The sequence below is a fragment of the Pseudoliparis swirei genome, chromosome 7, assembly GCF_029220125.1.
Source record: "Pseudoliparis swirei isolate HS2019 ecotype Mariana Trench chromosome 7, NWPU_hadal_v1, whole genome shotgun sequence".
Taxonomy (NCBI): Eukaryota; Metazoa; Chordata; class Actinopteri; order Perciformes; family Liparidae; genus Pseudoliparis; species Pseudoliparis swirei.
In genome coordinates this window covers 8,794,947-8,809,238 of record NC_079394.1, presented here as the reverse complement: position 1 = coordinate 8,809,238, position 14,292 = coordinate 8,794,947, and the positions used below count along the sequence as shown (strand labels likewise).

Sequence of the window (14,292 nt, the reverse complement as noted above, 5' to 3'; positions counted from 1 at the left end):
TAAACTGGCCTGAAATGTCAAGCACCACCAGGGGTGTGCTTGACATGTAACCACAGGGTCATAGAAGAAAAGCAAAGATATATAGGTCATGTTGTTGACTAAGATAAGATGAGTTGTCCTGAAATGAGGTAATGAGCTTCTACTTAGTTCATGTATTGCTCGCTTAAGAAAACATCAGAGGACATGCAGTAACCCATCGTTGGTCCATATCAAAGCTTTTTAGAGATTTAAGAATCACCACCACACAGCATTAGTTGATAAAAAAAGATGTGAAATGATAGTTTACGTTATAACTGTGCTGAAAGGTTCAAATCCCTGAATTGCCCTTGACAATAAATGTATGACAATGGCAGATGCATTGAGGCTTTATCTTGCACAGCGTCTGACAGTGAAGGCAGTTAAAGATGTCAAATGGTCCGTGTCGTCCTCGTGTATTGCTGTTTTCTATCAGGATGAATGGAGTAGGTGATGGCGACCACGGCGACTTCCTCCAGAACGCTAATGAAACTCCACATTTCTGCAAGTTAATGCCTAATTGATCCCAGCACTCTAATTTGTCACAAAGACATGTTTCTTTTAATAACTAAGTAGACACCGGCCGGACGTGTATTGATGGACCTCCGTACTGCACACACCTGGCCTCCACATCCTTTTCTTGTCAGGCTGCAGCCGCTTTGTCCCCGTAACAGCTCTTAAAGCTGGACCTCCAGGTGATGAATCTAATGACAAGTGGCCTGCTAATACCGTCTGCTCCCTCATGAGAAATGAATGTGTTGCCTTGTGCGGTGAGAAGAGCTTTGAGCTGCCGTGTCAGTGTGATGACATTAAATCTTTCTGTCCGAGGGGTGTCGGCCTGTGAGCCACAGAGCCTCACAGAGGACCGCTCCTGCTTTTATAGTTTCTCTGAACTGTCTGAGTCCTTGTTGTCATTATGGGCTACATTGTCACTATTTAAAACATGTTTAATCTAAAATTCAAGGTTAAGACGCAGTTTTACAAAGTGTCACGGTTCTTTCTTTCCTCTTAGCTAGAGAGAAGAAAATATGAAAACTAGAAACACTTAATGTTTCTTCAAACTCGTTCTCCGAGGAGGGAGGGACTACAAACATGTCCAATGTAGCACACGATAAATAAATAAATAAATAATAAGACATGGACTAGAATATTGTAACGATGTGTGCGCTGTTGAAGGATCTCCATCAGATACATTTTGCCTGCACCGAAACTGATTTTTTTTTCTTTCTTCCTTTCCATGGCCAGTTTTATTTATTTATTTTTTCTTCCTGACACAAGAGCACCTTTTTGTCATGAAATGTGCCATTCATTAGGAGTTATCATTTGATTATGAGCCAATAACTTGATTATTCAGCCGCAGTGCTAAGCTGCAGTGTGGCTGGGTGCTGCTGGCTGTGAGCAGATGTTGGAACGTGAACTCGCAGCACAAGGCCTTGAACTTCATGCAGCTTCGGTGTGCCTCAGACATGCGGTGATCTCCGACCACACACGTTACCCAGCAGCAGCGCAGCAGCAGCCAGGCACCAGCTCCACTCGGACCTAATGAGATCTATAAATAAATGGCAGCAGAAGCCCACGAGGAGGATGCAATTCAATCACTAGATGCACAAGCAGGCCTCCCGGTTGGCTGGCAGCAGTGTTTTCCACCGGCTGCAGATGTGCATTTGCGTCAATTTGTGTGCCTCCTGACCATACCACGTTCGCCATGTCCTTGACCTTTTCCACACTTCCAGGGCTTCTAGAGCTCACGGCCTCAGCTGCCAGTCATATTTTTCTTAATCGTAAAATACCAATATAATTATCTTGCCAAGATTGTGGCACGATGTTGCTGTGGTGTGCTTATGTTCTGGCAACTGATACACGCAGGTTGTGTAAGCATTGAAGTTGTTTGAACTTTTAGCGCAGCGCCTAGATCTGGTGTCTGAACTCTGCTCATAGATCCACAAGGGCTGACACCAGCATTCATCATGTCTAGAGATCCTAAATCTCCACGGCTGACAACATGGTCACTTGTAGAATGTCTATTGGTGATTAGTATACTTTACACTTTTTATGAATAAATGCCATCTACTGTGAGGGTGTAACAAGACAGGGTTGGGTTAGAATAACGCAATAGAATGCTAAACTGTATTTGTGTTGAGCTTTTCTTTGTAGCCATGTATTAGTGTTGGTTACATTCGACTAAACAACACACTTCATCAGCTTTTTGCTTTCTTTTGATATCCCGCTGCTTATATCACACGTTTTTGGGTCATATCTATAACGGCCTTTTCAAGTGAGAAACCTGATCATTGTAACTCCAATATGACAGGAACACTGTATAAGGCCACATGGTGCGTCGTAGCACTGTGATTATGCTCTCTTGGTGTTAAATATATATTTGTTCTGTACTACACTGACAATAAATGCCAGACTTGAATTATCTTAGCGCTTCAGAGCGACTGAAATGAAGCGAACACCAAACACTGGTCTGTGTAGGACCTACACAGCATGACGCAATGTTCCAGTCAGGAGGTGAGTGGGGGAGGGGGCAAAGAACAAACACAGAGTAAGATCAGGCTGTTACAAATGGTGTTTGGATTCCAATACACAAACACCAATTCCATACAGGCAGTAACCCACGCATAAGGAGTGATTAGTTGAAGGCGGGAATTGCTTGGTCATAGTGTAAGTCTTGTCTTGTTTTATACTTGAGAGACTCTCTCCTCATCGCTCTTCGAACTAAAAACCATGGACCGATCAACTGATCATCTGATCAACTGGTCTCTCAACGCAATTGACACCGTCTTCTCGACGAGAAGCTTGGGTTCGGGGGAACCTGCCCGTCCTGCCGGGACGTTGCAGCTGGTTACACGATGGACGTGTCGTGTGCCTAGCAGCCCTTTCCGTGTAGGACGTAGATGACATCTACCTATTCGGAACTATGATTACAGGATTTCTGCTGTTTGGATTTGGCGTTGCCCTGGTTTATCGGAAAATTAAGGAAACGGTGACAGCCGTTAAAAGCCCCCTAAGGCTGCCCGACGAAATTGGATCGATTTGAAAAATGGGAGGAAAGTGGTGGAATAGTAGGTGCGCAAATTGGATGTTGCTGCTGGAAGACCAAACAATCCCAATCTTATCTGCTTTCGGCTCCCTCAACTAGAACGGGCCTTGGCCAAGGCCGTTACTGGAACAACAACTCCCCTGAAGATCGCTGAAGTGAGAACCTCTCTCATTCCCTTCCCCCTATCCACAGACACCTGTGGTTGTTTTCTCCCAGGACCTTTCAAGGCTATCTCCATGGCAACGACCATCTTGCGGACTGAGAACTCTGTCTGTTGTGGCCTGGGGGAGGACGACATACCAGAACACGCACACACGAACTTTCAATAATACTGATTTGCATTCACTACCCCCTCCCCATCACGCCTTCGCCTGCTTTTTACCCCAGTGGGACGGCACGGGCCTGTGGCTGGCGCTGCTGTGATGGCCCCGGACCGGCTGGCTGCTTGTCGGTGCTGGTTACCTTCTGCCCCCAATGGATGGGCTTAGATCACCCAGTTGTTGGATTACCTCCCTCCCCTTCCTACTCGTTGCAAGTCATGTCTAAAATGTATGTGCTTATGTGCTAAGGTGTTTTTTTCCTGCTCCCACACTGTACCCCTCTCGGGGCATAGTCGGGGGGTTGGTGTTTTTTCTCGCCTTCTTCCCTCATGTTATGCTGTAATCTTTCATCCACCCTTTCTTGTAATTTCGATGCTTTTGTACCTGTACTCTGGCAAACGACAAATAAATATATCAATCAATCAATCAATATCAATCAATCAATCAATCAATCAAGTGTACACTGACTGTATTTTCTGCACTGTGTGTTAAAGGAGCTCTTCATACCATAAGCTCATTATATATGAGCCAAGTGATGATAGACTCTGGTAAAGCATTGTTCTGCTGTTGACAGGATTAAAGATGACGAGAGAGAGAGAGAGAGATGCTTGTCTAAGCCAGCAGTGAAAGGGACTGGTGCTTGACTGTTTGCCAGCTGGGGCACACCCTATCTCCACTTCTTTTACACATTCATCTCCCGCCCCTGTCCATCAAGATATCTGCCTGCTTGGTTCTTGTTCAACGGCGGTGTTTTTTTTATAGACTTGTTGTCAGCTAGTGGACTAAGATTTAAAGGTTTTTAAGGAAATGCTTGAGGTAGTGCAGACAGTAAATCTCTTTCTTCAGTGTGGTATTGATTGTTATCTGTGTAACTCCGGTGAGTGCTGGATGACTGGACAGTCAAATGGAGCTTTTAAAAATGGAAAGTAAGAGCTGTGTGCAGAAGGTTGTATCGCATCCTCTAATCACTGTTCTTAATTAATAACAAGATACACAACATTAAGATGATATATGGATGGATTAACCACTGCATCCATGTATATCTTTCACACATACTCATTTCACAAATTTCCCCCTTGGGATGAATAAAGTCTACGTCTATCTATCTCGCTAACTGGCTTTCATCTTCTTTCATCTCTGCAGAAGAAGACCGGAGTCGTGAAGAAACAGGAGGAGAAGAAGGAGCGGTGGAAGGAGAAAAAGGTGGCAAAGCGGCAGAAAAAGGAGGATGAGGAGATGGGGGAAGAAGAGGAGAACGTCCAGCCGGTGGTGGATGCCCTGGAAAATGGCTTCCTTCATCACGCCCAGCGGGAGCAGGAGAGAATGACAGAGAGGCTGCTGAAGAAGACTTACTCCAAGAGGCACAAAATGGTGAGTGGGTCTGACCCCATTGACTTTTTTAATGTGGGAAATTCTCAACACTTCTACATTCATTTCACAGTAATTTTTTTCTTCCTCAATTGTCATTTTTTTTAAAATAGAAGCTTTTGACCCCTTTAGGAAGTCTGGCTTATTTCCACAATCCTTCAGGTCAGCAGCAGCCTTCAGTAATTAGTGATCATGTTTCTCACATTGTGGTCGGGGGTGACATTGAGCACTTCCTTCTGCTGTCTCACATTTTTTTCTTCTTTTCGGGTTACTCTATTTAAATGGTGTGAATTTTAACTCTACATATGTGCTTATTAAAAATGCTTGTTGAGAACTGCTCTCACAACACGTTCACCGTCAGCACGGAGATTCCTTTGGTCTTCAGCAATAAACCTCAATCATGGTCAGATCCATGTTTGGCAAAGTAGGCCACCTGGCTGGGCCTGGGGCCTTGAACTAAAAGGGCCCAAAACAGAAAACAATTTAATTACTTTTATTACGATTCTTACTCATTGTTCCCTGACATAACTTACAAAAGACTCCCAACGCACTTCACTACAACTTTACTTGACAGAGAACTGTTCCTGGTTACTTTGCAGATTATAAAGTTGTAGAGCATTTAATGAGCAGAGGTGTTTTGTTGGTGGAAACGTTATTAGAGTTGTAAGTTAGGGACATTTACTCTCGGGGGGGAAAAACACACTCCAGTAGACTAGCTGCTGCAATATCAATGAAATAAACTAAGCCGAGGTATTCATTTACCAAACAGGGAAAAATGACCTGCTTGCTTGACATAACCACCACGGTTATCGTATGGAGAATGGATTTATTAAGTGGTGGCTGTTTTTCCGGCGGTAAAGTTTTAACTTCACAAAATGATATGCAGCGTCATCACTCAATGCTATCTGCACACTGCAGTCCACATGCTGAAGTTTATTATTAATAATACAATAAGATATGGCACCAAATTGGTTTTGGTCCAACAAACAAGTGAAAGCGAGAAGTAGATTGGATGACAACGGACATCCAGACAGACGGACAGGAACGCTCCTCACTTTGTTTCATGAACGCATTCAGTTCTGAACTGTGATCATGTGATCACCTGTTGACACCAGGTGGACGGCTCGCACGTGACTATTTGCGTACATGTATCTGCTTGTTGATGATTGCACCCATTGGCCCAGCAAGGACACTGCAGTGCACTATAATAATCCGCTCTGACAGGGTTGAGGCCACACGGCAGCAGCACTACAAACTGCACTGCAGGTGCACTGCGGGAGTTTGGTTGGTGGTGTTTTCTGTAATTCACCAACTGAAGCAAAGGAGGCAAACAGGCAAGCAAGGACTAAATCATTAGAAAGGAAATATAGGGAATCAGCCTTGTGAACCTCAGTGAAGCACAGCAATCTGTTGGTGACTTTGAGACACTGATGAGCCCTGAGGCTTCCAAACACGATTTCAAAAACACATCGCTGGTATGCTGCCTCCAGGTGGATTCATCTTGCTTCCCCTTCCTGTGTTCCTTCATGACAGCAGAAGTGGTTTTCTGTTGGCTTCCAACGTCGCCGGCTCCAAGCACACTGCTGAGCTCGTGGTCTCCCAGTCTGTCCCAGTGAGATAGCCCATCTATGTGTCAACAGTGTGTTTAAATGGGCGGATGTTTTTTCACGCTCCTGTCTGAGGCCAAGCTCCACCATCGTGCTGCTGAGGATAAGAGGGGCAATGTAGTCAGGAAGCCAAACTAAATAATGAGGCTGTGTAGCCCAGAGGCCTCCAACACAGATACAAATATCTCTCTTAGATAAGATTTACTAGGGAAGTTAGCATGGCTGAAATTAAGTTTGGCTGTGATATTTAGTTTAGCTAAGAGACAGCGAACGATTATGTGTTTCGCTGATGCTCTTATCCACAGTTTAAGGGCAATAGCCTGCAATTGCTAAACCAGATTTATATTCCAGTTCAGATAATAACTTCATAATATTTCTATACTGCCGCTGTGATGTGAAAACCTTGTAACTCCAGCTGTGCTGAATTTAATATATTACATTACCTTCATTTGAAGATGTACAACATACTCCCAGGGAGATTAATATAGTAGAGAAAAATAAAGCTACAACTTTTTTCTTTAATGTTTCTACCATCAGCAGTGAGATATTATTTTGTCCCTGGAATATTTAATGGGGAACTAAAGATCTATATATTTGTTTGCCGTGGTGCTTGTTCTTCCTTGAAGCAAACACTTTTCTCTTGATCAATTGCTTGCTTAAATCTCAGTGTCTCGCTCAAGGAATGTTTGACTGTATCAATGTCTGAGTAACTAACATATCTGTTATCCTGCCCAGTTCTCTGCATGCATTGATCCCCTCTGCTTCACTGGGAAATATAAGTGGTGTTTGATCAGGCCTGTTTCTTAAGATCACACCTGTGTGATATGATTTATTATAAAGATATGGTATAAATAGTTGCTAACTATGTGTGCATGCAAGGCGCATTACAACCAACCCAACATCCGCCGAGTGGCTTACAAATACTGTGGGCCGATCTGCCCCATCAAAACCTTTTGTGCAAGAGGATGAAGAATCTGATTGATTTAATTCTCTAATCCATCCTCGTGAATGCAGGCGATTCATTTTTTAGGTGTTGATTAATTGTTTCTGAGTCCAATCTTTCGGGGTCAAGTGCATATCAAAAAGTGTTCGCTTGATTTCCAGAGCAGCAGTAAAAGTTAAACTGAAGCTTTTATTTTATTTTTGGAGTGCTTGCAGTATATCAGTTTAGGAGAGAATGATAGAGCAAGTCATAAATAGTAATCTATTCTTACTCTATCCTCAACGCCTGTGATGTTTTCATGCACTCGAAGTGTCTTTGATGGATGGAACCCCATATAAAACACCCTCGCTTCCATGAGGAGCCCTTTGAGGATTTAATCTGCCACAGAAAACATCCTCGGCAACAGCGCCGCCGGACTCTGCCGTGTGGCGCAGTATTCACGGTTCTCTTTGCCGACAATTCATTTAACAATCCCATGTACACATTTACTCTTACTTACATCCAAGAGGACAAACTGTCGAACATTTCATCCATCAAACAGGAAACAGATGGATGTGCGCGCATAAACAAACACGTTTGTTGTAACTGTGGAGAAAGGGCCTCGCAGAGCCGCCGACTGAGCTTTAAAACAGACGTGATTTATGGAATAAACTGATGGGGACGTATACTTTTAGGATGCTCTCTCCACCACAACGATTAGCTGCTCTTGGAGCGTTTCTACTTTGTCGTTCAGGTTGCCCTCGTAGTGTCCAACTTGGTTGCCTCCATCCATATTTCTTTTCTGTCTCACAAGTTAGAGGCGTTCCGGGGAAATGTCACACACTAAGATCCACAGGCGCCGTGATGTGTTGCCCAGGGGGAGGCAGTGGGGGGCCGGCACTTGATCTAATTACAAGACTCCCCAGGACCTCAGGAATGGTCAAGCAGTGTGTGTGTGTGTGTGTGTGAGAGTGTGATGTGAGTGAGAGTGTGAGTAAGAGTGTGAAGAGCCATTTCTCCAGCAGTCACACATGCTGTTCGGAGATGTTTTTGAAGGGCAGTACTGTGTTAATATAAATATGAATTGGATCAAACAATTTGTACCAGTTATTTTTACATGTGCCAAGAAGGAATCAAAATATGTTTCAATGTGTCTTGTTGCAAAGAGCATCACCACTGAAATAAGGTAAATGGTTCAATAGGCCCTGAAACGTGCAATGTGTAACATCTGGACATCGGTTTATCGCCAGGAGTAGAGCAAGTGGTTTGTGAGACAGATGGACCTTCCGGTTGCAGTTAGCACAAATTGAGGACGTGGCGCAAACCCCCGGGTGGTCCCTGACTCAGACCCAATGCACCACCAGCTCACTGTGACTACGCCTGAAGCTGAGACACCGCAGCCGCCAACTGAAAGCCCATCCCTCTTCCTCGCCGCCTGCTCTCTTCCTCGCCAAGCGGTCCATCGTCCACTCGAAGGACAAAATGAAACACCAGTTGATCCCCCGTCTCGGCCGGCCGAACCCAAGCCAATAAACAAACGATCAAACTGTAAATGGACTGTACAGCCCCCTCTTAGTGGCACAAATACACACATGGCTATCGTGAACTAGAGGCCGACGCCGCACAGGGAAATGATCAGACAGCAGTGTCATTTCAGTTTGGTGGAATTGTGGGTGTTCTCCCCCTGCTGTTGGTTAAATGTAATGTATTCATAACAATAAGTGATAACTGAAATGAGATTGTATGGACATAGTAGTAGAAGTGAGTTGCTGCCCCTGTATTTCTGTTGAGCATAAACCAATCCACCTGTATTCCCTGCTGTAGGATACTAGAAAAGCAGCTTGCAGGAAGCACCTACATGGTTTTGACCTTCAATGTGCTTCAAAGGGGGGTCATGAATAACACATAATGCTGACTCGCTCGAGCAACACACTGATGGCTACAAACACACATCACATCACCTTCCCTGTCCATTAGTGGCTTGCCCTGTGCTGCACACACTCCCCACTAACAATGCCATGGAGGAAATCATCTCTGGACTCTTCACTCTATTCCCTCACTATCATTCGAGCAGGTGGATATCAAGCGTCCTGCATGCCCCTGTCACGCTGCTTTACGAGTACTGCCCTAATCTAGGTATGTTTATAAGCAGTAAACCAGCTGGGGACAGATCAGATTAGCTGGGGCATCAACAATGCACTGGAGCGTAGTTCAGGGGCAGCCTGAGAGCTGTGAGAGACACCAGAGTGCTGCTGCCCATTGGCAGCGGGGCAGTGAGTGGTCAGGATGACTTATAACGGCCGGGTGGTTGTTATCTGGGGAGCTGCGACCCTTAGCGCGAGCAGCTCGGCTCGGGAGACAAAAAATGCTCCGGCTAACCCGCGTCCAGCCCATTTAGCTGCAGATCAAGATGAACCCTTTGACCCCGAGTCAATCTGGGCATGTCGTTTGAGCTGCACTTTAGTATTGTTGATTGTCTTTACTTAAAATATGTCACTGGAATTATTGAGGCAAATTTACATATCAGCACGCAGAAGTGGTTTCAGATGTTACTGTTACTCAATGATACTTTGCACATAACTTTCTTTTTTTCCCTCCATTTAAGAAATATTTGACGAGCACCTGTTTTCCACTTCAGGATTATCTGCTTTTAATGTTGTGCTTAATTGAGGATCTTAAACACTGACTAGTGTTGCTCTTTTAATAAGATCAGTCCTAAAATGTGACATCGTTGTAGCAATTATAGGGTTGAAAAGCTTGTTAGTGGCAACATGATAGAAAAGGTCTTTACTCCGGTTTACACTGCAAATTAACAAAGGGCATTATTAGAGAATGAGGCACGCTGTGGAGGTGTCTGCAGGAACATCGCATGCCAGAGTAGAAAGACAGAGATGAGGGGAAGAGCCAGACTTGTGATGGACCTTGACAGATCAATTAGCGAGCTGCATGTAACATGCACATGCATGATTGATCAAACGGCAGTTTGTCTTTTCCGCATCAAACACCAGTTGTCATATGAACATATGTGTGCCGGTGCAGGACGCATGGCAATGAGAAGAGTTTCATTCCAAAAGTGTGGTATCTGATTATGGAGAGAATAATACACACGCACACACTCTGATTTACACATTTTTTGAGCATGTTGCATTTTTTTTATTCCAAAAGGACCATACTTGAATTTCAAGTTTGACAACAGGGGCATATATTAGGCTGTTTAAAACCCACAGAAAAGCAACGTGTGTTATCTTCTGTGTTTCATAATCATTTAGTGAAAATGAAAAAATTATGCAAATATGTTCCTTCAAAAAATGATGTCTCCACGAAACCACTTTAGTGCCAGGGCATCACAATAGTCGTGTTTGATGAAAGGAAGAGTACAACTTCCAGTAACCTTGCTAGATTCTATTCACAAAATCCATCTATAGTTCAACCAAGCCTGTGTGACTCATGGCTCCAATGAGAGGCCACCTGTTTAATGAAATAGGCTTGAATCGGTGTAAATATACTGCAAAACTGCAAATAGGAGTTTAAATTGAGTAATGTATGACTTGATTACCTTACATTGCTGCATTAGGAATTACAAGAACATTGTACGAATCTCCTGCAAATCATAATTTTTTAAAAACTAATAATCCGAGTGAAGTAATCTTTGAGTCACTGTTATATTTCACGGTAAGTTTGAGTCAAAAGGCAGAATCAAAGGTAAATACTTCCAATAGATAATAAGTAAAGAACTGCCAAAAGAATGTATGCTAATTAACGGTGGTTGAGACGTATCCAAAGTCTTTGTAAAAAGGGCAAAATACTTTTATTCTCCCTTCCCTGAAATGATTTCCCCTCATGAATAAGTGTCTGGGTGCACGCGCCTTCCCCTCTGTGTTCTTTAACGCTTCCTAAATGCGGTTCTGCTCAGCAGACGACCTGAACACACTGGTTTTATTGTGAAGAGCCAAACCTCTGGGGCTGATGCTGTTGACTTTGCCCGGGATGCCGGGGGAAGGCTGGGAGAGAATGAAATAGAGGTGGGGAGAGAGGGCAGAATAAATTAATCTGCGCTGCTCCCGTCCCAGTGGACGGTTTGGAGTTGAACTGGGTTCCAATCTGAACTGGCCCTGCATAGCGAGACTTGGACAGTTGGTTAATGCAGAGGTAGCCGATATTAATTTCAAGTTGTGACTGGTCTCTCTCATAGATCATATCGTTCACTAAGAGATCCCTTGATAATCCAAGGGAAAGATGTAACTGGATGAATCTCAACAAACCAGGATTCAATGGGAAGACTGGTCAAAATACTCAGTTCGATAAATGCAACCTCTCGGGATTCCTCCTCAAGATCCATCACCCCGGCACTCCCAACTCCTTCGACAAGGAGAGAGAGACCAAAACAGAACTGGAAATAAAGGGAAGCGAAAGACAAAGCCAGACACCCAGAGCGCCGGCTGTGCTTAGCCAGGTGAATATTGCATGGGACAATGCACAATGATTAATGTCAGGCCATGTAAGGCACTTGACCGAGTGGCTGGACTGTGGGTCCACACACACACACACACACACACACACACACACACACACACACACACAAACACACGTCCCATCACCTTTAACAAGCCACAGTCACTGAGATACAGCAGGGCTACTTCAGAGCCACCACTCTGGGGACAATTAGGTCTGGCAACATTAAATTAGCAGGGAACTAAAGTCATGCTCTGTTGGAGTTGGAGCAATGCATGCTGGGAGTGCCCTAGGTAGCAGAGACATTCTGTCTGCTTTCTGATATTGTACTGTATGGGTTAAAAGAATAATTTGAGAGCAATTTTTTATTTTGCAGTTGCATTGGGGTGCACAATTATTTTCAGTGCAGTGAGTCATTAGGTTTTGGACTCAGCTTGCTGTAGTACATTTGCCAGGACATCATTTCCCTGCACTTTGCTCACTGTCGAGTTGTTTCTTTTTTTTAATACAATTTATTAAAGTGGGACCTGCCAGGCTACATTATGTTGAGTCTTTGCATCTACCGGAGAATCTGCAGCTATAGCAACCGATGCATTGCCCCAAGTAGATGTTTAGCTAGAACAGACAGAAGGGACAGACACTTTATTACACTTTGTGCTTTATGATTTACAGGACCATTGTAGTTTAGAATAAAGTAATGGTCAGAAATGTGTGCCCCAGGGTATCTGGAGTGTCTGGAGTTATATTCGTCCTGCAAAGGAGTCATAGCTCATGTGAGGTCAGATTTATTGGGAAATGCGTTCGTCAAACAAGCTCATCACAAAGGTCTTCCTGCATCAAAATTGCCTTCAACAAATGCACTTCCTGTGTGCCAGACACGCATTCCCCTGGAAACACCAAAGGAGCAGCAGGTGTCTGAAAGCTGTCACGAGGTGTGTTCACCACTTCTCACCAGAAATAAGTCATGAAACAATTGGCCACAGTTTTTCATCACATCACGCAAGACATGGGACTTTTTTTCTTTGAGGTTATTGTGTTATTGGTGTCTCGGCTGTTTCGTTGAACCAAAATGTCAAGGAAAGGAGTACTTTAAAAAAATAATTGTAACCATAGTAGAAAATAATACTATCAGCCTTGAAAATCCTGTATTGGTTAAACCCGAGAAGCAGCACTGTAACGCAGCTCCGTCAAGGGTCAGGTGCCCTGCCCACCTCTGTATCCGGAGGCTACTACATGAGAGGTTTCACGGACCTAGGGATCTGGTGTGTGTTTGGTGGAATGGAAGTGGGTTGCAGTCCTGAGCCCTCTGAAAAGAGAAGCCTCCTGTATTTGTGAGAGCTCTTTTGTTTGGAGGCATGTGTGTTTTGACAAGCCTAAGAGGGCGGAAAGACAATAGAGATGTCAGGCTGTATCCGAACAAGTTTGTGCTGTCCATGTCGGCTGCTGCTACCCTCCACGTGTATTGCTCTCCACCCTCATCTACACATGTCTATTTCTCTCCTTGTCACAGTTGTATACGTTTATTTTAATTGGCTTTTGAATTGGCTCCAATTTGATTAGATCCCATTTAATTGCCGCTTGGCTTCAAGAACGTGTTGTTGCATCATCTGTCTTTGACTTGTAGTGCATCTCGTTTATATGTTATGGGTTTATTTGTGTGTGTGTGTGTGTGTGTTGAGGGGAGGAGGTCTTATTTGTGTGTGTGTAGACTATTGTCTGTATGCGTCTTTATAAGTGGCTGTGATGAAATGCTTGCCTACTCGGCGGCGCCTGAACGTTTAAGTGTCTTAAGTGTCATCTTTGCCACTTTAGCCCACTAGGGTCACTACATTAATGGGATCTGCCTCGGCCCCTGCCCTGTTTTCATAGCCCTGTGCCTGAGGGAGGAGGGGGGGGGGGGATAGGCGACTAGCAAAGCTGGACATTAACTCAGACGGCTTAAATGGGATTAGTGGTGTCACTGAGACAGATGTGATCTTTGCAGCCACAGCTTTTCTTCTCTTTCTCCTCTATTTAGTTTTGCTACGATACAACACTGACCCCTGCTGTATGAGAGAGTTATTGCAGCCACATACACAGGGAGGTGGTGGATGATGCTGTGTTAAGCCTTTGCTAGATTGCATCACATTGTCCATTGGGGGTCACTGTTCCCATTTGGAAAAGATGGTGGGAGGCATCACCTCTCCTGCCATTTTGCCTGCCAAATGTAAAGTACGTCCGGGTTTGCAATATTGAACCCATGTTTCCTGCAGCTTCTTGTAATGGATGCTTAATGTGGCTTCATATATTGCCATGAAAACATCGTCGGAGATAATGAAATAACACCAGAACACCAAGGCCCATGTGTGGGTTGGATATGCCAGCGCCATCGCTCATATTAGCTCATTAAAATAGCAAGTAGTGCTGCTACACAAGGTCAAATGTATCTATATCCAGAAATCTTGTTTCGTCAAGCATGTCCTATAATTAGCATATCACCAATATAAGGAGAGGCGCTTAAACAAGATACATTTAACATGTTCAGACTTAATGTGGCACTCCGTGCTTTTCAATGGGTTGTGA

The 14,292-nt window shown here is 44.2% G+C and overlaps 1 protein-coding gene across 8 annotated transcripts in view; it reads left to right on the top strand.

The window, feature by feature from the left end:
• The window catches only part of fbrsl1 (fibrosin-like 1), a 263,354-nt gene that overhangs the window by 76,280 nt on the left and 172,782 nt on the right, over positions 1-14,292 (top strand). For all 8 annotated transcript variants that reach the window (XM_056418085.1, XM_056418084.1, XM_056418083.1 and 5 more), the window contains exon 2: positions 4,525-4,752. In XM_056418085.1, the coding sequence (XP_056274060.1) occupies positions 4,525-4,752 (228 nt within the window). The remainder of the gene's footprint in view (positions 1-4,524; positions 4,753-14,292) is intronic.